This window comes from Accipiter gentilis, chromosome 14 (genome assembly GCF_929443795.1).
Source record: "Accipiter gentilis chromosome 14, bAccGen1.1, whole genome shotgun sequence".
In the NCBI taxonomy this organism is placed as follows: Eukaryota; Metazoa; Chordata; class Aves; order Accipitriformes; family Accipitridae; genus Astur; species Astur gentilis.
This window is the reverse complement of record NC_064893.1, coordinates 14,789,955-14,816,733: the sequence shown is the minus strand read 5'-3', so window position 1 is coordinate 14,816,733 and position 26,779 is coordinate 14,789,955. Positions and strand designations below refer to the sequence as shown.

The 26,779-nt window shown below is 42.7% G+C and overlaps 1 protein-coding gene across 1 annotated transcript in view; it reads left to right on the top strand.

Annotated features, from left to right (window-relative positions):
- The first annotated feature begins 1,262 nt into the window (after positions 1–1,262).
- The window catches only part of NPSR1 (neuropeptide S receptor 1), a 63,560-nt gene continuing 38,043 nt past the window's right edge, over positions 1,263–26,779 (top strand). Inside the window, exons 1-2 of the mRNA XM_049816320.1 lie at positions 1,263–1,409; positions 15,141–15,273. Coding sequence (XP_049672277.1) covers positions 1,263–1,409; positions 15,141–15,273 — 280 coding nt within the window. The remainder of the gene's footprint in view (positions 1,410–15,140; positions 15,274–26,779) is intronic.

The window sequence follows — 26,779 nt, the reverse complement described above, 5'->3', positions numbered from 1 at the left end:
CCCAGGGAGCCAGGGGGCCCTGCAGCCACCCCTTTCTTGCTGCTCATGTGAGTGGGGTGGGCACAGCCCCACCTGGACTGTGGGTGCAGATGCTGTGGCCATGTTGTGGAGACCCTTGCTCCAGCAGCTGGGAAGAGAGTGTGCTGTGCTGGCCAGAGTTTTAACACCTCCTGAGCTCCCCTGTGGCCATCTGTGCTTGCATGCGCATAAGCACAGGAGTGGGTTCTGCAGTGAGCAGGTAACGGGACATTGAGTTGGTGGGGCATGGCTGTGAAATGCATCACATTCTGCTTAGGATTGTGTTGGTATCGAGGCAGAGCATCTCCACAAAGCTGAATGAGTTCTGTATTTACATGGGATTTTGTGCTCTGGTCAGGGAAGGTGTGTGCACTCTCATCTGCCACCTTGGTGTAAACCTGGGGTAATGCTGCTAGAGATGGGGAAAAACAGAGGGTAGGCAAGATTGGTGCCTGTAAAATCAGTGAGTAGAAAGATAATTGATTACCTTGTTCTGAAGAGTTCTTGACCCTGAAAGTGACACTAGCAGTCTCTAGGAGCCGTACCTTTCCAGACAGGCTCTCCACACAGTGAAGAAAGCACTGCCTATACTGGCTGTGCCACACATTTGAGCTTTTTGCAAAGGTAAGTGCCAAGGCCTATTTATGATTTATTTTTTTTTTCTTAGTAAAGACAACTTCAGAAGTCAGATAGACACTGACAGGGAGACCGTGACAGCTTAAGCCTAAAAACTTAATAGGGTTTTGCTAATACAGGAGAGCGTGTTGGTGTTTGTATACGGATATACTGTAATTCTGCAGGTAATCAGAAATCAAAGCAGGCTGAGCTGGGGTAAGTAAGCAAAGCTGCTGAGTGAAATAGCTGGGCTCCTGAGCTTAATGCAGGGAGGGGGTCCATGCTTTTGCAGATGTGCCTCACTCCAGAGCTGACAACTTCGGGTGCAAGATAATCCAGTCCACAAGGCACATGGCTGGGTCCATGTGTGCTGACTTTCTTACGTGCTGCTGGAAGGACCGTGTGGATGGCTGTTGTCAGAGTTGTACCAAAGGAAAGCTCAAAGGGATGATGCCAGCTTGATTTTTTTTTCTTTTTTTTTTCCTATCACTCAGCAGCAGTGAAGTCCGATGCCTCTGCTAGCCAGTGGTGGAGCAGTGAGAAGCTGGTTTTGTTGCTGTGTTTTTACAGGAGAAGCCTGGCTGCGTTAACTCTTACAAAAATCTAGACAACTCGAACAAAATCCAGTGATGGAGGTCGGCTCCACAGAAGCCAGCAGCAGCTCCCAGGGAGGCACTAGCTGGCTGGATCTTACCCTTGTCACCTGCACTGAAACGGTGACTTTCACTGAAGTGGTGGCAGAAGAGGAGTGGGGATCATTTTACTATTCTTTTAAGGTATTCTTTTAAGGTGTGCATTACTTTTCTCACATGCTTGCAGCTTTGGTGGATTTTCAGCACCTCTGCAGGGAGGTGACTAGGATTATTGAACTTTTTTGCCCAGATATTGGTGGTTTTTTACCCTGCAAAAACAGTGGACAGCATGTGTGAGGCATTTACTGAAAACCAAAATACTTGTACGAATTAGAGTTCAGACTTACAGGTCTTAGCCAATTGTATCCCTTTCCAAGAGGGGACAGTACTGTTTTTCTATAGAGGTATTGTAATTATACATGCATCTTTAATCAAAAGCCTGTATATCTTTTGTGTAATTTCTTATAGCCATCATCTTGACCTAAGGGATTTCTTTTCAATTTTCCAGCTGCAACAAACATTGTACACAAGTGAGAGAGTATTCTGTTGGTTGGGGTTTTTTTGTTGTTTTGTTTGGGGGGTTTTTGATCATTAGGGACAGGTTCTAATTAGTTGATTGGTTTGTTTGTTTTTAACTTGAGCGGGGGATGCAGTGTCTCTTGAAGGCTGCTGTTAAGAATGCACCAGATGAATCACTCAGGAGTGAATGCTGTCGGATGACATGGGAAGTGTATTCACTCATCTCAAAAAAACCCCCCATCACCCTTGCAATATGTGAATGTAGGAAAAAGATGAAAGAGGTACTGAAATTCATCTTTGCTTCAGATTTCTGTGCCTGTTGTCATTACTTAATTTCGCTCAGCATGCCATGTGTCACTTACTTTACTGTTCTGGCACGTTACGCAAGTTAAGTTCGAGTTATTAAAAAGTCTGACAAGGAGTACCCTGACATTCCTTCTGCAGCTCAGGACCAAAGAGATCACTTTCGACTGGAAAGATATAGGCACTTACATCATTTGGTAATATGTTAGGTAAAAGGGGATATGTTCAAAGGCAATTTTGATTTCTGTGAGATTGTTAGTGCTCTGACACAATGCCAGTGGAATCAGTGGAATTACAACAGATTTCCACACCTGTTAAGGAAAAACTTGGTCTGAAGTTCTACAATTAATTAATGAGGGTCTCTTTTAACACACTTTTAACATACATTTTTTTTCTTGATAAGACAGTACTTTTTTATCTAAGATTTCAAGTATGAAAATTATTTTTTTCCTCTTCTTTTTCTCTCCATGTTAGACTCTTAAAATACTCTTGAAAAAAATCAGAAACAACAAGCAAAATATTTTTAACAACTTTCTCTTTATCTCCTTTGTTCTTTCCACAGTTAGGGCTGTAAAACTGAACAAAGTCATGGGAGCAGTATTTTATAATGGTAAAAGTGACAGTTAATTCCATGATTAGAAAGTCCCCAGGCAGAACAATGCTCCTTAATAGGAGAGATTGAGTAAATTACAATAATTAGGAAACCATGGATAGTCATGCATGTTCGTCCATTGCTAAAGGAAACTTAGTTCTGCTAGCTGAGAGCTTCTCATTAGACTTGCACTCCTCTCTCAGATGTCTAGCTCTGGCATATATAGCATGCACTTTGCAAGGAAGTTCACTGATTCACATCAATTACTGGCTGTTGATAGGCACGGAAATATTTTGACTCTGGAGACAAGTGACAACTGGTGCTGCTGCAGGAAAGGAGGGATAAAACACCTGCTCTGATGACTATGGCTCAGGGAAGACAGAGCTCCCTGCCAGAAATTTCAGCTCTCTGTAAAAGCTCACATGTGGAAGGTGCTGCTGATACCTGCTGACTCAGTTGGCTGTCCTCCACCAGCTCTGCCCACATAGTGGCCACGTCCTTGCCCCTCCGAGCAAGCAAAGCAGCATCTCCTTCCTCTTCACAAGGGTCTAGTTAAGCAGCTAAAGCAATAAAAGGTTCAGCTTGGAATAGGCTGAATGGATTAAAAACCAGAGCTCAGTGCTCAAAATGTAGCTACAAATGGTGTTTTGGCTGTTTATTGGGATATTCAAACATGTTGTAGCCCATGGCTGATGGTAAAGGCAGGCTGGATGAATGGCCGCCGCACAGATTGACTCCAGAGCCTGTGTGCCAGAATGCAGACAAAGCACACAAACAATTTTTGCTTGGGAAATGCAGGTGTAACCTATCTTACCAAAGTGGCCATAGGAAAACCTGATCTAAGCCAATAAATGGAGACAAGGGAGTGACACTCACCCAGTACCTGGAGCAGTTCCTGTGTTAATGACTTTTTAACAATTTTGCCCAATGATAGCTACATAGGGTATCTCACATGCTGCTCAAACTATGAGAGCATGTGCTGATTTCTTCTTTTCTCCCATTCTTCAAAAGGACGGCCTGTGCCCACCTAAGGTAGTGTCTGTGTCATACTGTGGTAGCAGTGTGACAAAAGTAAAATAATCCACCTTAGAGCATTTCAGTGCCAGAAAGTCCTGTTACAGACTGAACTGTGAGTGCTTCCCTGCTCCCCATTTCAGAAGTATTTGAGTTTCTGTCTATTCCTCTTTAGACCTTAACGACTAAAAAACCTGCACTGCTTCAGATGAGAAAACATTTTGCCAGTTCAATTAGATTTCTTCTTTTTTTTTTTTTTTTTTTTCCTTCTTTGGCTGGGAAATAGAGCATTTCATCCACTTGGAGGAGTGTACATTTCCCTTCTGGTAGTCATTACTGTAGCTCCTTGGCCAGTTGCTCACCAAGGCTTTGCCCAAGAAGTCTGCTTTGAGGCTGTGGCCATGTGTGCTAACTAGGCTGGCTCTTGGCATGCAGAGTTGCACCCTTTGGGGCAGGATTGGGTGCACCCATGCACCACTCAGCATGCAAGATGAGCTGATGTTTCCCACAGCAAAGGCACTGGCTCATCCCCACCTACGTTCAGGTCTTGCTGCTGTGTTATGGCAAGTGGTCTGAAAATCCAGACTGTATTCCTTCCCGGGTGCCTTTACATGAGGCATCCAGCTAGGTTACTGTCTTAAACCACAAGAAATCCCGTTGGCTGTGTCAGCACCAAATTCAGAACAGATATGCAAATTGGTTATAATTACAGCTCCAACCTCCCAGGCCAAAGGAGAGTTCACTACATCCCTTTACAATCTCCCCCATATTCATTTAATCCACATGTAAAAGGGCTCTATGCGAGTGTCAACTGCCCTCTGCCAAATACAGTAATCTGAAAAGAACAGAGGTCATCTGAACAACTGTGGCTTTCTTCCACTTTAGGACCTTCTTAACTCTATGAACCTGACAAGGTGCAAACCAGAAACCTGCCTGGAGAGAAGAGGAAATCTCAAAATAGCTTTGCCCTGGTTGTCCACAGGGTTGGGAGGCTTCGTCAGTTGGGAGGCTTGATGACTGGATGCTTGCCAATGTGACACCCATTTACAAGAAGGGTCAGAGGGAGGATCCGGGGAACTACAGGCCTGTCAGCTTGACCTCGGTACTGGGGAAGATTATGGAACAGTTTGTCTTGAGAGTGCTCACGTGGCACGTCCAGGACAAACAGGGAATCAGGCCCAGTCAGCATGGGTTTACAAAAAGCAGGTCCTGCTTGACCAACCTGATCTCCTTCTATGACCAGGTAACCCGCCTAGTGGATGAGGGAAAGGCTGTGGATGTTATCTTCCTTGACTTCAGCAAGGCCTTTGACACTGTCTCCCATGGCATACTCCTTGAGAAGCTGGTGTCTCATGGCTTGGACAAGTGTACTCTTTGCTGGGTGAAAAACTGGCGGGATGTATGAGCCCAGAGGGTTGTGGTGAATGGAGTTAAATCCAGCTGGCAGCGGGTCACAAGTGGTGTTCTCCAGGGCTCGGTGTTGGGCCCAGTTCTGTTTAATGTCTTTATCAATGATCTAGACAAGGGGATTGAGTGCACCCTCAGCAAATTTGCAGATGACACCAAATTGGGAGGCAGGGTCAATCTGCTTGAGGGTAGGAAGGCTCTACAGAGGGATCTGGACAGGCTGGATGGATGGGCTGAGGCCAATTGCATGAGGTTCAACAAGGCCAAGTGCCGGGTCCTGCACTTTGGTCACAACAACCCCATGCAGCGCTACCGGCCCGGGGGGAAGAGTGAATGGAAAGTGACTGCCCGGCAGAGAAAGAGCTGGGGTTGCTGGTCGACAGCCGGCTGAATATGAGCCAGCAGTGTGCCCAGGTGGCCAAGAAGACCAACGGCATCCTGGCCTGTATCAGAAATAGTGTGGCCAGCAGGAGCAGGGAGGTGGTTGTTCCTCTGTACTCAGCACTGGTGAGGCTGCACCTCGAGTCCTGTGTTCAGTTTTGGGCCCCTCACTACAATAAAGACATCGAGGTGCTGGAGTGCGTCCAAACAAGAGCAACGAAGCTGGTGAGGGGCCTGGAGCACAAGTCTTATGAGGAGCGGCTGAGGGAGCTGGGGCTGTTTAGCCTGGAGAAAAGGAGGCTGAGGGGACACCTTATCGCTCTCTACAACTACCTGAAGGGGGGTTGTAATGAGGTGGGTGCTGGTCTCTTCTGTCGGGTGGCTGGAGATAGGATGAGAGGAAATGGCCTCAAGTTGCAGCAAGGGATGTTTAGGTTGGATATTAGGAAAAATTTCTTTACTGAGAGGGTTGTAAGACATTGGAACAGGCTGCCCAGGGAAGTGGTTGAGTCACCATCCCTGGAGGTATTCAAATAGTGCGTAGGCAAGGTACTCCAGAACACTGTTTAGTGGGCATGGGTGATGGTTGGACTCGATGATCTTGAAGGTCTTTTCCAACCTTAATGATTCTATGATTCTATGATTCATCAGGGCTGGAGGAAGCACCTCCGCTTGCCAGGACCCCAACAGCCCCAAAGCTTCTCCAGTTATAGGAACATGTGCTTACCCTCGGAGAGGATGGAGTTGGGGTCATCTCTTTTTTAAGAGGTCTGCTAAGAAATGGGATACCCTAATTTTATGCAATAGCATAGATGTTGGAGTGATCAAAAAGAGAAAAGTCCCAGCTGCTGTTCCTTTCTTGGTGAGACTGTGTTCCCACCATCATCTCCTGCCTCCCAGGAGAGGGGGCTGACTTCCATCATCTAGTACATTTTCTTATTTCGTTTTTGATGTGTAGAGTTGAGCCCTCACCTGTGCAGCAGGACACAAAGGTTTTGTCGTTTACACCCAAGGTTGTTTGGGAACCCCAGTCTCTCCCCTGCCAGATGGGAACCGCAATCACTGGTCCACGTGTTGACATCCCCCTCCTTCTGGCCCCATGACCCCTGGTCCCTGTGACATGCAGCATTACCACATCAGAGACACTGAAGTGTTAGAGCTCTCAGGAGGAGCAATGTGCATATCGAATCCACCACAAATGATTTTACACATATAATCTAAATTCCCAGTTTGTTTCAGGAAGGACTGTTTGACTCTGCCTGTGACTGTCCTCCCCACACACTGTAGCATTCCCCATACCTGCATGTTTTAGCCCATGTAGCTCAGATATTAAACAGGACTGCATAGCCATGCCAGAGTAAGCACAAATCTAAGAGCATGTGCTGCTTATCCATGGAGCCTAATGCTCTTTACAAAGGTCAGGGCTTACCATCTCCAGCAAAGAGCTGAGGAGAACAACATGTGGAGAGAAGGTTTGCATTGACTTGTTTTGTAGGACTATCAGGTAACAAGGATTTGGCTCCAGGTATCCTCAGGGCCTGTTTAAGTGAGAATCTGTTGTCCCTGTCATTTCATCCAAATGCAGGAGTGTCTTTATCTCCTGGGCAGCATTCGCCTATGCTATTGCTCATTCTGATTTTCAAGTAAACCTCACAGAGCATCCCATGATTGAATACATAACAGAAAAATAATAATGGGTGCTGTCACATTTCTGGAGCAATCTCTGCAAATGCAATCATACATTTTAGAAAAATAAGCATATCAAATAATTCATAAGTGACTTTGCAATCTTTCGGTGGGGGGAGAGGAGGAGAATTAAGTCAACACAAATAAGTTGTCAGGAACTCCTGAATGCAGTCTCTGCAATATGCTGTAATGACTATTGCTATTCCCAAGATGCTAGACTGAGAATGAGAATGTAATAGCTGATATCCTTGTGAAACTGCTGCTGCAGTGCTGTTGGCCAGCCTGGCTTCATCTAGTAGCTTAAATGCAACACAGAAGTGATCTGGCTGTATGACAGCCCAACTGGGGGTAGCTGTGAGCCAACTGATTTGGGTGGTTTTATACTAGCAACCCTCATACTTCTGACTCCATGATCCATTTGGCCACAGGGTTTCCATCTGTCTGCATCTCCTATATAAATATGCCTAGAAAGTATTAATTTCTCCAGTTTTTTGTGATGTTTTAATTGTACAGATTAGGCATACTTAATCATTTTACCTCTTTTTGTGATTAAGAAAAAACAGCATTTCACAGTTTTAAATAGGGTTATCAAAATCATACAATTATGGATGGACCATGGTGTGACCTAATATTATCTCTTCATGTTGAAAATGTTCTAGCAAAAAATAGATAGGTACACCATGAAAAATGTATCTTTCATTATGACATTTAAATCAGGGATATCTGTTTGTCTAATTCTGTGGAAGTTTGCTAGGGTAAAAAAATCCTGCAATAACTGAACAGTACTGTCCTCGTTTATTATCCATCTTGTACCAAAACACAGCAGAATAGCAAATGTGAACTATCAGCTAGTAAAATTGAATTGTTACCATTTGTTATTGACTGAAAATCTTCCCTTCTATCCCAGGCACACCTTAGGAGGATTTGGGGGGAAGGGTGGGGGTGGTTTGTTTAGCTGTTAATTTGAGCTTTGAAAGATCGCAGAAATCCATATGCATTAAATGTTGCACTCTGAAAGGACCCTGCCTGACCCATGATGGTGAAGTCAGCGCTAAGAAATACATTTAAAAAAAAAAAATTGGGATTCACAAAAAAAGATAGATACAGTTTTGCTACATTTCAAAAATAAGTGAAAGTAATTTTAATAACATAATTACCCTGTTCCATGAGAAAGTGTCCTGATTTAGTGAATAGGCTCCCTCAGCTTCTCTGTTTCCCTGAGTCTAAAAGGGAAAAAATAGTATAGATTTTTCCTCGACATAACACATTAACATTCACAGACTACGAATGCAATACCCTGTAGACAAAAGCTCACGCAAAACTGCTTCTCAAGTCTGGCAGAGTAGAAAACATCAGCTTGGGTCCCTCCCTTCCAGCTGTGCCCTTCTTTCAACCATAAGGACCTGTGGAGAAGTGACTGTTGCCAGCAGCTCTGATGTGCTGTGAAGACCTTGTGTGGCAATGCATCCCAGGATCACCAGAATGACCTGTAGCCACATGTTGGGAGGATAGCATGGACAACCTGTGAGAAATCATCTCAGTAAAGCAGCCCCTGTGCAGAAGAAGATATGAGACCTCTTAGGCATGACCATTGCCATGGAAATGGGAAAGCAGCAGGCCCAGAGGCAAACCTGGGGCTGCACTAGTATTTATGCAGTTTGAATCAGGCTCCATTCCAGGCGATGCTACCAAAAAAAGACAACTCCTAGAGGGCTTGTTGCCTTCCCAGCTGTGTTCCTCTCAAATTAAATCATAGTGGAAGCACTTTCAAAGACAAAATATAAAAGTTAGCTTTGAACTTACTCTCTTCTCAGTCTTTCTTATTGTCACACGAGTTTTCCCAGAGCTTTTCCGTGTCAGTCGAATTGCTTTCCCAAAATTTCCAGGAACGTCTCGTGTGAATGCTGTACAGAAACATCTTCTCAGTTTTGCCTTGCTAGATAGCGAAATTTCTTTCAAAACACACTTGTATTCCAGGGATGGCCAGTACAATTTCTGCTGCTTGTGACAACTAGGGCATAAGATTTCTGTGATCTTCCCAGTTGTTAGCCTGTTTCTTTCTTACTGAGACAAGGCCTATCAGCAAATGAATCAAGAGTCACCCAGCCATTTCTACAGCTTTTCTCGAGCATTAGGAGCTGGCTTGAATCAAGCATCTGAACTTTCACAGTCAGGTGACTAACATTGACTGTATGAAGCTTATTTCTAAGTATTCTGTCCACTGTCCCTCTTTTTGTAAGATTTTTGGTGCTCCTTACTGTGTTCCCTCTTGGCAGTCAGAACTGCTGTCTACAACTAAAGTATGTGTAACCCACCTACAGCTTATCTTCAAGCAGTTTTCTGTTAGTTTGGGTTTTTTTTCCCCACAAGCCAAATTGTGTTGAAAGTTTCAACACAAGAAGAAATATGGATGTTTCCAGCTGGCACTTTAATCGAGTTTGTTCTTTTTTATGTATTAAAGAAGTTTTGTTTTGTAGCTGGTAAAATAACAATCATCATGATCCCTTCAGTGACTTCTGACAGCTCATTGTTTAAGCTGATCACACCCTGGCAGAAATTCTTCATCTCAGGCCTCCCTGTAAGCATAAGACAAATGCCATCTTATACTTTTAAGTCCTTTTTCCTAAGACTAATATGTTTGTGTCATTTCCATGCCAGCAGCCTTTACACCCATATTCTTTACTTGCAGGGTGAATTTTAATTTACATAAAGATTCCCACAAAGATCTGAGTTGTTCGTGTTTCTATGATATAATAAATAATATACAACTTGGGCAAAGCGCTCATCTGTTTACATCTGTATAAGTACCTTCTAGTTTTAAGTTCATTCCTTAAGAAAATAGGTCTTATGCATACTTGTGTGTGCATAATAATTCAGGTAGGGAAGGACTTCTGGAGGTCACCTGTGCCAACGACTCAAAAGCAAATTCAAACTATGCCAGATTGTTCAGGGCAGCATCCACTCAAGTTTTGAATATCTCCAGGGATGGAAATAATACAGCCTCTCTGGGCTCCCATCCCAGTGTTTGACCACCCTCACAATGAACATTTTTTTCCCAGTATCTAATCAAAATGTCCCATGTTACAACTCTTACTGGTGGCCTCCTGTCTTCTCATTGTACACTTCTGAGAAGGACCTGGCTCCATCTTCTCTGGACCATCCCGTTAGATAATTGTAGGCAGCAGTTAGACCCCACAAGGCTCCTATAGGGTTTCTGCTGTGAAGGAATCTGGCAGTATGAGATAGAGGGGGTTTTATTTATTTTTGCTTTGTTTATTTATTCTAAAAATCTTTATGAATTGTGTCAGAGGTTGTGCCAGTATCTTTAAGACTCCTTAATTAAATTGTACCGATGAGTGTCTTTCTTTGATTTCTTTCAGTGTCCAAAGTACAATTTGCCTTAGACATAAACTGACTATAAATCCCTGACTGGAATCAGTCAAGCTGCACAGCACCTGTCTGCCTCAGGAAAATTAATCTTCCTGGGGGGTTTGTTTGTTTGTTTGTTTTGTTTTGTTTGTTTTCTTTTTTTCCTCCCCCCCCCCCCCCCCCTCGTAAATGGGGGCTGTTAAAATAGCAAATCTGTCCAGAACATTTTCAGTATTGAAAGTTCAAGACTCCAGATCTTCTACAGCAAGGTCAAAAAAATGCAAATCTAGACTTCTCTATTTTCTTGCATGGCCTGCAATTAAAGTGATTATTTCAGAGGGTGAGAAAAGACTTTTCACTTCTCTTTTTCTCCTCCTTTAAGAAAGCACAATGCAATCTACTACTGGTGAACCTGACTGAGCATGACAATTCCCCAATTTAGCAAGGAGGTTTATGTGTTCTTCTTACATGTTGAGAAGAACATCCTCACAAAATTGTTTGGCTTTCTCTGTGATTACATCTCTCCTACAATCTCAATTACTGCAATAGGCTATGCTAGAAACATAAATTTTAAAATATACCAAAGGCAAGCAGTAAGACTGTTTGCATACTCCCAGAATTTAACCAACCGGCAAGAAGAAGCTCTTCAGAGACTTAAGCCATTACTGACCTCTGATATGAGAGATCAGCTCCTCTTCTTCACCCAGGTGACCAAGGACATGGAGCAGGAAGGCACCAGGTCAGCAAGGACATGAATTCATTATATGCCTCCTCACCTAACATTAAGAGGCCAGCCAGCCACGTCAGGAACGGACTACCTCTCCGTCTCTTTTTCTGTTTATTTGCTCATTTCTTAACTGGCAACCTACTTTTTCCAGGCTGTTTCCCAACCAGCCTCAGCAGCTAGAACAAAACTGTTCCGTGTTAGGTTCCCGTTCAAGGACAAACATGCTTTGTCCATTGATAGTTGAACCTTTCCTTCTATTAGGCAATTGCTCTGATATCAGGCAAAGTCTTCTGCACCTCAAGACATGAGCAACAGCACCTCCATTGGGATGGGCTATCAGGTACATCCCTGTTCCCCAGCCATGACTGGTGACCCCCAACATAGGGGATACAAATCCTGAGAAATGAGTAAGCAAGGAAGTTGGCTGAGGAGAACTGGAAGGAGGGATGGCATCATGGCACCAATGTGTGTCCCAATGGCTCTGAAAGGATTTAATTATGGTCTTGATTAAAGCTGCTTGCAGGGATGATCTTTGTCTCAAATACAAAGCAGACCACATCTTTTGCTAGACTTATCACAGCCTATGGGTTCAGAAATTTTGTCAGAGACAAAATAACAAGCCTCTTCTACAAGCAAATGAAAATGCACACAATCTTCAGATGGGTTTTCTGGCTTACATTTCACCCATGAAGAGACTTGCTTCATTGACTAAAACTGGTTTTAATCTTAAAGCAAATTAGCAAAATGTGAATATGCGCTCCAGACGTCAAGCACTTCACGCTCCAGACAGCAGTCTCATGGAATAGCAGCGCATGCAAAGGTTGTAGACAAGCCCTGGAAATCCTCTTGACTGTGATTTGTTCTGTGACCATAATTAGGTCACCAGCACCTCTAGCTTTTCTGATCTAAAAGAACTGGTGTATGACACTGGTCTCTTCTCATGTAATGTAGTTAGCAATGCCCACTGCAAAAGCAGCCCTTGCCTAAAGCTTCTACACGGGGGGTTGGGAGATGTTATTATCTTTCTCTTCATGCCTCTGATGTCTGCGCAACATTATTAAACAATGTTTCTTGTAAATCACCTTGCTGAAGATTGTTACAAAAAGAGGATTTTTGCTTGATGAACAAACAAGACAGGAAATAAAATACCTCTATGTCTTAGCAACCTTAATGTGATGAATAAAAGAAAATGACAGAAAATGCAGCTGGAGTGAAGTTCAAGGATCAATCAGCTATCTCTCTAACCCAATAGCTATTTTTAAGACCTTCACAGATGGAGGTGATATATGTGTGTATATATATGGTATATTTTAAAGTCAAATTTTTAAAATTATCAACCTGAATTCTGTGCTGTAGTTTTGGTTCACCAATTTTTGGCCAGTCTGTGAATCTGAATAAGAGATTATTCCTCTCCTTTTGTACATAGTCTTTTTGTGTCTTCAAGTCTATGTTCCTATTTTTCTGCAGTCTGCTTTTTGCTAGATTAAGCAACTTCGTACAGTCAGTCTTTTCACCTGGCTATATCCTCTAGACTGCTGTCAACTCATTGCTCTGTGTCCCTCTTGAAGCATGGTGCCCAGGAGTGGGCATAGTACAGGTGCTGGGTACTGTGGAAGGAGTAGAGCAGAGGTATGTGAGACTAGTGTTGATCCCGTGATGGTGGTTGTCGCTTTCATGGTAGGGTGACATTATTAAATCATGTTCCACTTGTGGGGCACTTTACATGCTGCATGTGGGGGGGGGGGGGGGGGATGTATTGAAGGCTTGCCCAACCCAATGTGATTACATCCACTGCACTGTACAGTCCTGCACTTCTCCTTTGTTGAAGAGCATCTTGGTTTTTGTCCAGTTTCCAATTAATCAATCAAGATAATTTTGAATTCTAATCCTAGCCTCCACAAAGGCCTTTATCACGGTGGGCACCCCATTAATAACCACGGAAGTTTTCATTCTGCAAGCTAACACAGACTGAGAAAGGCTGCAGTGATTTAAGTTGCCTATTGTTATAGTTCCCTAATCCCCAAGAATGAGGTCTTTTTCTCTTCTCTCTGAATGACAGCTACCACAAATAGATTAATAGAAACTTTGCCTTTATTCCTTTGTCTATGGTCTTTCAAGCATACCTCTTCTATATTCAGCTTTTGCACCTTCTAGGTTGCCTTTGTAGTCTGGTTTAAGTATACATTTCCATAGAGCCTTAGCCTAAAATTGCTAAATTGTTAAGCACTGCTTCTTAACCTGGCAACAGGGGATTTAAACTAACCATATGTGCTGCACCCCTGTAGCGGGGAAACACCCCCCTAACACAGTCTCTGTTGCTCCACAAGTATTTCTTCTGTGGGAATCAGAAGAAGATTCGAGTGTCAGATCCTTGTTCTGTTTGTAACCACATCAGTATAATATAGGAGTACAGAATTTCTTTCAAGAAAATGCACTCCTGATTTTATACAGGAGAAAATGGGAACAAGTCTTGCCCCACGGTTTTCTTCATGTGTGAAAGACCTTTCCTGAAATGTGAAAGACAAACCAAACCCTGAGGACAACCCACTGATTCCGAGGACAACCCACTGATTCCAAGGACAAAAGTGATGTGAAATCGTAGCTTTTAAAATTTTGATTACTTTCCAAAAAGTCACTTTCTTCCAATTCCTGTACAAAGCAAAGCATCTCCATAAAAATAGTTCCACCATGCCTCTGCCACACATTTTGAAGGGAATTTGTTTCCAAGAAATTCTGAAGAGATTTGCAAACACCTAGAAAAGGTTTCACTGCTGGATACATTAGGATTTTTTTTTTCCTGAGCTCTGCTGCTCCATGCCCTTCAAACCTAACTGTTACTGTGAAAAATCTCCTCTCCTACTCATCTGTGCAGAAAAGCAGCAGAACCATCTTCCTCCATGCCACCACGTGCGGCTTTACACAGGACAGTTGTTCTTTATAAGTGAGAATTTTGCAGAAAGGCAGAATATTTTGTCCCAGCTGACCCCACGCTCACCAGACTCAGTGCTTCTCAGGCATCAGAGCTCTCTGGCTGCTTATAGGGGAACATAAACTTACTCTCACATGGCGAGGGGAAGCCTACAGAGTGAGCGCTGAAAAATAACTGTCCTGCATCTAGAAAGGACCAAATGGGTGTCGGTAGGCCAAAAAGGCAGGAGAAGATTGGGTGTGTACTCACAAAACAAGCGAAAATGGATATGTACGTTCTTGATCTTGCAGCCAGAGGATCCTGATGCTTTGACAGCGCAAATAACTTTTTTTTCTTACTTTCTTTTCGTTGTACACACTACCACTAGGGGACGTTTGGTCATCACGTATCGCTCGTTACACAATTTTACTTTTCCTTACAGTGGGTCACGCTTTCCTTTGAATCTTGGTGCACATCTAGATCATGGAGTGGATGTCTGAATTTTGTAGGGCTTGTGGATGACCCAGACTCGCTGGAGCTGGGAAGGAGCGAAGTATTTATTTCCCCCATTTCTCCAAAGGAGCCCATCTATCAATACTCCTTACAAAGTGAGGCAGCTGGTTATTTCACAGCTTGCTGGAGCAACACGAGAAAACTGAGGACTGCCTCTCATTTTAGTGTTAAGTGCCTAATACAGACACTGCAAGTGGTTTTGTGAAGATAAAAGTAATATGCAGCCACTGCAAATTAAACTGGAATGAACATCACCAGCAGTGATGCATGTTAAGGATTTTCTGAAAGAGCAAGAGTATCTTTTAGACTAAATAATTAGAAATCAATTGGCAAAACTCACATTTCACTCCTTTTTTTCCATTCTCATCTCATTTGTCCTAGGATAACTGACTTGTTTAACCCAAGTCACTACCCGCTGACTTACCGATATGCTTTTTTTCCTTCTCTCTAATGCAGACAGAGCAGCTGGTGACTCTTTGGATTCTCTTTATTGTCACAATTTCTGGAAATGCCATCGTGCTTTTCTCTACCTGGAGGAGGAAGCGGAAATCTCGAATGACCTTCTTCGTTACACAGTTGGCAATCACAGGTAATGTATGGGAGGGGAAAGGGCATCTGAACTACACAGAAATCAGTATAAAAATGACAAATAAGAAATTGCAAGTTGAGCGGTGAAGAATTCAGTTGCCACCTAACATCCAGCTGCAGCTTACCATAAGACAGATGGATGGCTCTTTATCTTAGGGCTCAGTCTGCCTCTGATCTAGAAAGATGCTGCTAGATGTAGTAGTGTCTGTGTGAGATGCAGCAGCTGCAACTCATTGATTTCACTGAATCTTATCTTCCAGTTTGAAATTGCGTCCGTATTTCCCAGAATTTATGTCCCCAGCTGTTGTCATGGTATTGTTTAGATTAAACTAGTTTAAGATGAATCTCTTGTGTTTTTTCTACTAAAACCCTTTCTAAAGTATTTCATAATGGTATTGCTCCATCAGTTATGCTTTTGCATTGAAGAGTGAAAATAACTTCATGTTGTCTGGTTTAGCCAAGTAAGAAAAATATAAAAATGTAAATGTGGAGAAGAATACATTTAGTTAATTTTTTTTAATGGAAAAAAGGATGCTGCTCCAAGAACTTCATAGCTTTTAAACAAAATGGAAAATGTACAGAAACCTGGTTGGTAAAAATGTCAATATCTCAGCAACTAGGAATGGAAACAAGAGCATAAGCAGCACATTGTTTCTCTGTGGCCTTGAATGGACTGAATTTGTGGGGTTTTAAGTTTCCCAAGGGAAAATATGTGCTGTTTCTATAACAATGTCCTGCTACTAATCCCTGCTTACAAGACAGCTGTGTTGCATTGTTTGTGTATATAGGATATATTTTTATTCTTTCTGTTGCTTTTTTTGTAAGATATGGTAGGAGTTGCAGCACTTTTCCACTAAAGGGCTGTTTAATATGTGATTTCCCAGCAATACTGTATCCTCCTTTGATGTCTGTTGCATCCCTGTTTAAACTGGAAAAGCAAAGGACTACACTCTGTATTTTCAACATACATTCTTTGCAAGTAAATGAACTCCTGCTTGTGGTCTCAACCATGTCTGCCCAGGAGCTTGTCCCATTTGAAGAACTACTCTCAGTTGAAACAGTTAGAACAAGGTGTGCAAAGTAATGCAAAGGGACTGTCCCATAGCCACAGATGATGTAAAAATTATTGCAAGGTGAGGAGGTGAAGGTTTGCAGTGACTCCTCTTCTGAAATACTGATGGCTGGCTTTCCTGTTCGCCTGTGAGTCATCTGTAACAAATGGTTTCACTTCTTATCTCGGTCGTGACTTTCATGTCACTTCCTTCATTTGCCAGCAGTATTTTCCATCAGGTAAGGTGTGTTGATACAGCCTCACAGCAGTTTGGAAGCATCAGTCATAGATCGAGCATTACTGTGTTCACAGGAGCTGCAAAATAGCTAGTCTCTGCTCAAAGAGCTCCCAATCCCAGATGAATACACGGAAGATGGTAAAAGGTAGGCAACCAAGCAATAATACAGGGAAGGAGCACAACTGAAGCCCCAGACAGACACCATCCATTTTCTACCTACTGTCATCAGGGAGCAGAGTACTGTGGACAATTGTCATGGGAAGAGCTTTGGAAGTGAGGAGGGTGGAAAATGACCCCATGTGTCCACCTGGCACAGAGGGCACAAGGCCTGGGCTTCCTGCCAAAGCAAAGGCACACGTAATACATTTAGAGGTAATAGAAGATGAGTCCTAATAGGAAGAACTCAACTAAACAGCAAAGGGTCTTGTCCTAGTAAGGAAAAAAATGTATTTACTGCAGCAGAGAAAGAACCAGCATAAGGACACGAGTGTCCAGGTGAAAGAAATCAGGCAAGAAGCAGACAGAAGTGTCTGGACCAGGATAGCTCAGGAGAAGGCTGGTCCACATGAGGTGTACTAGGAGGAGTCTACTGTTGTTGCTGTGCTGGGTAAGGACCTGGGTGGGAGTTTTGCCCTTTTGGACACAGAGGAAAGGCTGACTTTTTGGATTAGAATGGAGGTGGGTAGAGAGCTTTTCACTAGGGGTTCAGATACCATCTATAAGAAGGAAGGGGAAGGCACTGCAAGTGCAGTTTTGAGGGAGCTGTAATAATCAGTGGCAAAGACAAGGCAAATACCCTATTAGATGTGAGCAGCAGATAGTGCTATACAACTGATGTTACAATATTGTCTGAGGACTATGTGTTCCACTTGCTGATTCATTTGACCTCCCCTTCCCTAAAATTATCCCTGACTTTTAAAGTCAGAACTTCAAAGTGCCTGAGTTCAAGTCTGTTCCATTTCATATTACAGAAATTCCCATAGAAAACTCACTTGACATTCACATCTGCAATGTTAAAAGAGGTAACACCAGCTTGAACAGCAAGCCTCCTTTCAAGCAATGTTGAGTTATTTTTTGTGATGCAGGAGTCAGAACTTTAATTTATCTACCCGCACCAAGAGTTCCTGTCAGTATTTTGGCACAAAGAAATGACTTAATTCCTGAAATGGAGCCATTTCACTTTCTTATCTTCAAAAATATTAATAAGAACAAAAGCAAGCTGGCAACAGTCATCATCCTTTCACAACAAGTTATGAGGTAGACTCAGAACATTATGAAAACACTGGCTTGTCACATTGCTTTGACATGGCAGGCATATTTAAATCCTACCAACTAAAGCCTAATCTCCTGGCAAACAGTTTCTGCTTAGTCAATATTACTACTTCCATCTATTTTGAGATTCTTAAAATATTTATTATTTCTGATCCAGTAGCAGAGGGAAGAATAATGGATATAGGTTTATCAATACAGGCATTTCAAAGCCATTTAAAAACTTTTTGTCTATTGATCTGTGGCTTGATAGTTGAGTAGTGTCCTCAATTCTCACGTATTCCAACTAATGTTTTACCAAAATAAAATGAAAATATAGCCTTCGTGTTAGAATAAACAAGGTATTCAAAGCAAATTGTGCATAATACATGAATAGGAAATGAGCACTGTTGTTCTCCTTGACTGGTTGCCAAGCTGGATGCAGAAAAGAAGTAACTAACTGATTGAGGCTTCTTTCAACACAGCCAGAATTCAATCGTTCAACCCACTTGGCAAATTCAGAGATAAGACTCATACTGATCCCTTGCTATGCCATAATTCAACATGGTGCTCAAGGCTGCAGGGATCTGTAGGAATGTGAGCCATCCCTTCACCTTCAGTGTGCTTAAAGATGTTGCTGATGCCTGGATTCAGAATATTTCATATTAAATATATATGACTATACAACTCCTGTGTCAGTACTGCATTTAAGTCTATGTTTAACTCCCAGTTCATGCATAAATCTCTTTGACATTTTCTGGGAATTAAGCACTAGGAAATCAGCTAAGAGTTAACAGCAGAGTTGAACAATAGTACTAATCACTCAGCATCAGGTAATTTAACAAAGACAAGTATTGCCTTGTGTTCAGTTTTCTTTCGGGCATATTACTTTTTTGTAAAAATGGTTTTTTTTGTAGGAACAAGCTCATCTGTGAAGGCTGAAACTAAAGCTAGCTTTCCTACAGATTTCTACCTCCAAGGCAATTCAGTTTCTCAGACAGTGTAACCTCTGAAGATTTCCCTGTGAGGATGGTATTTCTAAATACTTTTTCCCAGACAGTTTTCTTCTGAGTTTAGCACAGGTTATGCTCATGGCGTAGCTATCTCTCCTGGCAGGAAACCTCTCACATCTCCCCCTACCTGATGCCATTTCACATAACTTGCAGAGTCTTAGTGTCTTTAAGATCTTTGCCTCTGACTGAATTCACTGAGTGGTTCAAGATCAAAGACTGGCATCTGATAGATGGGCAAGTTCACAGACGCCGTATCACAATGGAAATTTTCAAGCAAAATATGGTTGTTTTCAGAAAAGATGGTTTGTCCACACATTTATATCCATTTAGATCACTTTACCAGCTCTACCAAATGAAGGCTTCTTAACCCTACTCTCAAAATGTAAAAGCAGCAGACATATATAAAGCACAATTACTTGAGTAGCCTTGGACAAGGAATGTAATTTATTGGCTAAACAGTCCATTCAATCAAAACCCATTATCTGACCAATTCTAAAACCAATCAAGGAATAAATTAAAAATATCTGCTAAAAAGTATTTTACTTCTCAGTTTTCTTCATCCAATTTCAACTACTAGTGACAGAGGAACGTATTTAATTTCCTTTTAATAGGTGTGTAGTTTTTTGAGGTTTTTTCCTCCAAAATTAACATCTGGAAAGTTGGAGCAGGAAATGTCGTGATCATTAGCTCCATGAGTTTCTCCTTCTATTCCAACGTTTAGCAGAAATTAGTACCTTAAGAACAGTGTTAGATTTTGTTCATTATTAGGGGTAGAAATGCAAGTAGGCTCTTTACTGCATGCCTGATTTTAAGCTGTAGGTGAATAGACTTGATTTGAAATACATGCTCACTTAGGTATTGCTGTAATGAAGAGAGAAAATAAAAAGAATGTCAGCTAACTTCTATGGTAGCTTACATATAAACAAAAAACCTGACAGACAACCTGTAAAAGTATTTAGCTACAGTCTATATTGTGATATAAATACCAAATCCTAAGGGATGACTTGAGAATGACATTAAAAAGACAAGAAGGTATTTTTAACAGTGTCTTTTTATATCGCTGCCACCTTCCTCAGTTGCTCCCAGAAAGCTGTACCGCAGAAGGCCTTGGTCCTTAAGCAACTGCACTCATTTTATTTAGTGTTTAGTAAAAAGCCAATTGTGGTGGGTTGACCCTGGTTGGATGCCAGGTGCCCACCAAAGCCGCTCTATCACTCCCCCTCCTCAGCTGGATGGGGGGGAAGGGGGGGAGAAAATATAACAAAAGGCTCGTGGGTCAAGATAAGGACAGTTTAATAAAGTGATAGCAAAGGTTGCGCACGAAAGCAAAGAAAAAACAAATGATGTTATTCTCTACTTCCCATCAGCAGGCGATGTCTAGCCACTTCTCGGGAAGCAGGGCTTCAGTACGCGTAGTGGTTGCTCCGGAAGACAAAAATGCCCCCCTTCCGTCTCCCTTCACTTAGCTTTTATATCTGAGCTGACATCATATGGTATGGAATATCTGTTTGGTTAGTTTAGGTCAGCTGTCCTGGTTATGTCCCATCCCAAGATCTTGCCCTGCCCCAGCCTGCCATTGAGGGGAGGGCAAAAATGTTGGAGAGGCAGCCTTGATGCTGTGCCAGCACTGCTCAGCAGTAGCCAAGACACTGGTGTGCTAGCAACACCTTTCTAGCTACTGATGGAGAGCACAGTGCTATGAGGGCTGCTATGGGGAGTATTAACTCCATCTCAGCCAGACCCAATACAATCTCCACCCCTTATTCCATACCATTTGCGTCCTGCTCAGGTCCCACATAATTTAATACAGATATCTTCTAACCATACTGTTGTATTTAATTCTCATTACTGAAATCCTTTCTTACCAACACTTACAACTGAAACTACATACTTAAACCACTTTTATACCCAACGTACAGATTTATACATTCTTAGTAATTACTATCCCCTGTCCTTTAAGAGACAGATATTCCATGGGCTTCTTCCACTCCTCCAGATGTTCACACACAGGTTATGACTTGGGCCCCATCCATCAAGATGAGTGGTCAGGACAGGAGAAGCACTATGTCCGATCGTTGGGCACCAACACCGGCTTGGTTTGGGTCACCGATGCACTTGTCTGGTTCCTTGCGAAGTTCACTCCTCTGCAGTTCAGGTCATTCCTACTACATTACTTCCTACAACATACAACTCACATCACAGATTATTTTTCCCCCAAGGTTAAATGTCCTTGAGGCACACACTGGGTCTCCCCATCCTTCCGCATTACCCACCAAGTACACCCAGGTCCCTGAGCAAAGACAATCCCACGAATGGGTTTGCCTTTTCCCATGGGAGGTGCAATCCACACTGCCTTCCCCAGCCACTTCCCCATGTGCACCACGGGGACCTTATCTCCTCCCACAGTATGTAGGGGTTTTGTTTGGGCAGGACCAGGACGGTTAGCAGATCCTCTAGTGTTAACTAGCCAAGTGGCTTCTGTTAAATTGCTTCCATGTCCCATTGCCTAGCGCTCTCAACATAGTCTCCAACAGTCCGTTATATCTCTCAATTTTTCCAGATGCCTGCGGGTGATAGGGTATGTGGTACACCCACTCAATGCCATGTTTCTTTGCCCAGGAGCTTATGAGGTTATTTCGGAAATGAGTCCCATTGTCTGATTCAATTCTTTCTGGGGTACCATGTCGCCATAAAATTTGCCTTTTGAGGCCTAAGATGGTGTTTCGGGCAGTGGCATGGTTTACAGGATATGTTTCTAGCCAACCAGTAGTTGCTTCCACCATGGTGAGTACATAGCGCTTGCCTTGGCGTGTTCATGGCAGTGGTCCAATGTAGTCAATTTGCCAGGCCTCGCCATATCGAAAGCCCAGCCACCGCCCTCTGTTCCAGGGAGACTTTAATCTGGTTGCTCGTTTGATTGCAGCACATGTTTCACATTCATGAGTGACCTGTGTGATGGCCTCCATGGTCAGGTCCACCCCTCGATCATGAGTCCACCTATATGTTGCATCTCTCCCTAGATGTCCCGATGTCTCATGGGCCCATCGAGCTACAAATAGCTCACCCTTACGCTCCCAGTCCAGGTCCACCTGAGCTACTTCTATTTTGGCAGCCTTGTCTACCTGTTCATTATTTTGATGTTCTTCAGTGGCACGGCTTTTGGGCACGTGAGCATCTACATGACGTACCTTTAGAGTCATGTGTTCTACACGGGCAGCAATGTCCTGCCACAATGGTGCTGCCCAGATGGGTTTACCCCTGCGTTGCCAATTGGTCTTCTTCCACTGCTGTACCCACCCCCATAGGGCATTAGCCACCATCCAGGAGTCAGTATAGAGGTAGAGTACCGGCCACTTTTCTCTTTCAGCAATGTCTAGGGCTAGTTGGATGGCTTTCACTTCTGCAAACTGACTTGACTCGCCTTCTCCTTCAGTGGCCTCAACGACTTGTCGTGTGGGACTCCACAAAGCAGCTTTCCACTTCCGATGGTTCCCTACCACACGACAGGATCCATCAGTAAACAAAGCATAACACCTTTCGTCTTCTGATAACTCATTATATGGTGGTGCCTCTTGGGCACGAGTCACCTCCTCAGGTGATGCTCCAAAATCTCTGCTTTCTGGCCATTCCATGATCTCTTCCAGATTTCCTGGGCAGTTAGATTTCCCCAGTCGAGCCCATTGCGTGATCAATGCTATCCACTTACGCCATGTAGGGCTGGTTGCTTGATGTGTAGAGGGGATGTTTCCTTTGAACATCCAGTGTAGCATGGGCAATTGTGGTGCCAAGAGGAGATATGTTTCTGTACCAACAACTTCTGAAGCGGCTCGAACCCCCTCATATGCTGCTAGTATCTCTTTTGCAGTCAGGGTGTAGTAAGCTTCTGATCCTCAGTACCCCCAACTCCAAAACCCGAATGGTTGACCTCGGGTTTCTCCTGGTGTTTTCTGCCACAGGCTCCAGGTGAGACCATGCTCCCCAGCTGCGGTGTAGAGTACATTTTGTACATCTGGTCCTGTCTGGACAGGCCCAAGAGCTACTGCACGAGCTATTTCCTGTCTGATATGCTCAAAGGCTTGTTGTTCCGGGCCCCATTCAAAATAGTTCTTTTTCTGCATTACTCGATAGAGAGGGCTCACAAGCTGACTATAACCTGGAATATGCATTCTCCAGAACCCCACAAGGCCTAGGAAAGATTGTGTTTCTTTCTTGTTAGCTGGTGGAGACATAGTTACTGTCTTGTTAACCACATCCATAGGGACATGACGGCGTCCATCCTGCCATTTTATTCCCAAGAACTGAATCTCCTGTGCAGGTCCCTTGACCTTACTTTTCTTCATGGTGAAACCAGCTTTCAGAAGAATCTGAATTATTCTTTTTCCCTTCTCAAACACTTCTTCTGCCTCGTTGCCTCACACGATGATGTCATCTATGTATTGTAAATGTTCAGGGGCATCGCCTTGTTCCAGTGCCGTTTGGATTAATCCGTGACACCAATACACTGAAAACTTGCTATGAGAGGGTTATGTGAGTGAATAGGTGGACTTGGGCCCTGCTAAAGCAAGGAATGTTTCTTCTCTGTGCTGCTTCTGCCCAGAGAGAGCATGATTGTGTGGCTAAAACCAACTAGGCTCAGCCACCGACTTCTGGGATGGCTTTGGTTAAGATGACTGAGGCAGAGTCTGCCAACTAATTTGCTAGTTAGATGCACTAAATAGGTGCATTTGACTCTACTACTACAATGGCTAAACATGAACAAACACCTTAGAAGTTGTTCTTCCTTTCTTTTTTTTTTTTTTTCCTACACCAAAATAACTATGGCACTGTCTGCTTTAATGGACTGTGCCTGTCCTTTATTATTTTTCTTCCTTGTCTATGTGACTTGAAGGAATGAAGATTACTTTTTACTCCCTGATCTGTACAAAAGCCTAATATAATAACACTGTTACGAAAACTGACATGTAGAACAATATTAACAGATAATTGTCTCTGTTCCAGCTTTTCATCAGGAAAATGTAATATTTCCTCAGTTCAGAGAAATCATACATACGAATTCATCAGTTTTACAAGTACCTTAGACATCACAGTGATTATGAGCATTGGAAGTTAATTGCATAGAGCCAATTAGAAGCTAACTAAGCAAGCCACCTTAATGGAGGTGGGCTGTTGGCAGCCAAAATGCCCATAGAGTTCCCAGTTATACTGGAAAACTTATACCTTGCCAGCTGGGTCTTGGCTGGAAATTGCCATCTAATTTACATGATTGCCTACCCAAGACACAGAAACCTAATGCAGACTGCTGAACTGAAATAGAGTTTATTTCAACATTTCCCAGAAATCCGTGGCTTTCTCATCTTTCCACACCTCTGTTTTCTGCCAGTTTTGGAAAAAAAAATGAAGGCAGAGGAAAGGGGAGAGGCATTTGCTCTTTTTTGTTTTCTTTTGCGTTAAGGCAATGGTTCAATATCCTACCTGCAGAAAAAAAGACTTGGAAGAAATTACAATCGTACTGCACTGTTCATTGATAAAACTGAAAGAAGGATATCTGCATTTCTTGTGTTCATTATGTCCAAAAAGCTCTTTAAACTGTAATTAATAGGTAAGGAAACAGTCTCTGCTAATGGATTATCTGTTTTCTGCATTGCATGTTCCCATCACTACTAAAAAGGATATGTCAAAATTCGGAAGGAAGAGAGGCATTTGTTAATATTCCCTCAGGCACAGACACTGAAATTTGCTGGAGTACCCAATAGCAGGTAAATTCCCCCATTTTGGAAGCAGCCTGATTCCTGAACACCTAGCTGGAAGTCCAAAAACTCTGCAAATCATCTGAGTGTACACATAGCTTGAAAAAACAGGGAGAGAAATAGATTATACCCACCTTTCCTCTGCAGGCTAAAGCAACTATAATGTTTAGTACAACTGTTCATTTTGCATTCACAGAATAAATGAGAATCAATTTACCAAAAGCAGAAATAGTCTCTGGGAGTAAACACAGCAATATTAACATTACTTATTCAGTGCATCCCATGAAACTATGAGTTTACTGGACTGCAAGTGAATAAGAAAATTCATTGTATGGCTGCATTAGTTGCCTGGAGAAGAAGCAATCATTTTCCATTCTGATTCTGCCAAGAAGACAAATTCAGTAACTGGAAAACAACAGGAGATTTACTTTAAGTTAGGTGCGCATTAGTGTACCCCCCCAAACCTGAGACATAATGCATGATAAGATGAATGTACAATATCCCATGGTAGCACGTGGCAAACCAGATTTGGTATCCATTGCCATTTCCAGTGATTTAATACCACCTAGCAGAAACTCAAATTTTCCTTTGAACTTTAACTCAGATCTGAAGATGAGTCACAGTACCCTAGATCGTAATAAGTAACTTAGACAGTGACACTATACAATTCCAGTTTGATAATATTAATCATGTTTTACTAAACTCTTGGATTTCTTATGTGAACAGCCAGGAATATTTCTGTATGTCCATATATAATCATTCTTGCCTGTATATATGGTTAGTCAACACAAGACTCAATCTTTCCTGAGGAAAATAGAAAATATCCAATACATGTATCCCTCAAAATGCATTTTCTCCAAACCCAAGCCTGAAGTAGATGTGGTAAAAAGTGGAATATTCTCAGAAGTTAGGCAAGGAAGCCAAGAGTGAGCATTAGCAACAAAACTGAGTGACAGAACGAAGCTTTATGCAAAGGAGGAGACATAGTCTCTTGAGGGGGTATCAGGACCTCTATTTCACAGCTTTTGGTCATACAACCAAAGGAAAGTGGTCATGGAAAACAAAGTAGATTTCATGTTTTGGAGGTGAAATCAGAGGCTAGAGGTCTGACATAGTGAACTTGGCATCCTGAAAATACATTGCTCCAATCCAGTCTAGTAGTGTAGGAAGAAGAGTGCAATTGGGTCTAGTGCACATTCGGTCTGGTTATACAACTTCCTTGTGAAGTTTAATGTGAAAGAAACTGCTTTTGGTGCAAAATGAATCCTCCTTGAAAAGGTAAAATTATGCTCCCACAAGATTGGGGTTCTAAGAGAAAAGGTGGCCCTTTAGGAATGGCAGTAATCCTGTGGCCTAAGATTGCCTTTGCCTTCTATGTATGCAGGCAAGAGAAAGACAAAGAAACAGCGATGGAGCTGATCTCGATGCAGTAGCCAGAGTTTTAGTCTAGAATATGGTACCCCAAAAAGCAGGCTGGTTAGTGCCCCACCAGGGAGCTCTTGTAGAGGTGGGACACTGCGAGCGTGTAGAAATGAGCTGCAAGTTTGCTGACTACTTCTGCTTTAGTTTCCAATTTCAGTTCAAAATCAAAGTGTTTTTAACAAGCCTGGACCCAAGCTCATGTACTCTATATTTTGCCTAATGGTCACACATTTTCAGATGTCTTCTTAAGGGCTCACTGGAAAGTCTAGGGCTGGACACAATATTTGTGTTTGCTGTGACTCTATCCATTGTAGCTCACTGTAGTAGGAAACAGTAGCACAAAAGCAAAAAAAGCTGAAGTGCTGTATCTATAAAAGTAGAATGCAATGTCTCTCTCATTAGTGAAAATATAAAGATAATGAGCTCTCCCAATTTCCTACTGGAAGCAAGAATGGTCATCCACTTAAAAACCCTGTAATGACTGTTATTTATATAGCCTACTTTAATCTTACAAATGCAGGAACAAGATGTCCATGATTCATGGTTTGTAATTAATGCAATCACAACCCACCAGGCAGACATCCTTAAACCAGCATTTTTCAGCCTGTTGTCTCCGAGCAGTGATCTTCAGATCCCTTACAGGTAGCAAAAAACACTGTGCAGCATAGCTCCAAGTATAGAGCTGAGGTCCCCTCGGGCAAGGAGAACTCATGAAAAATACCTCTTCTTTCCTCAATGTACAGCATCTAAATACTGTACTAAATTGTTCCAGAAGGGGGCAGTTTGTG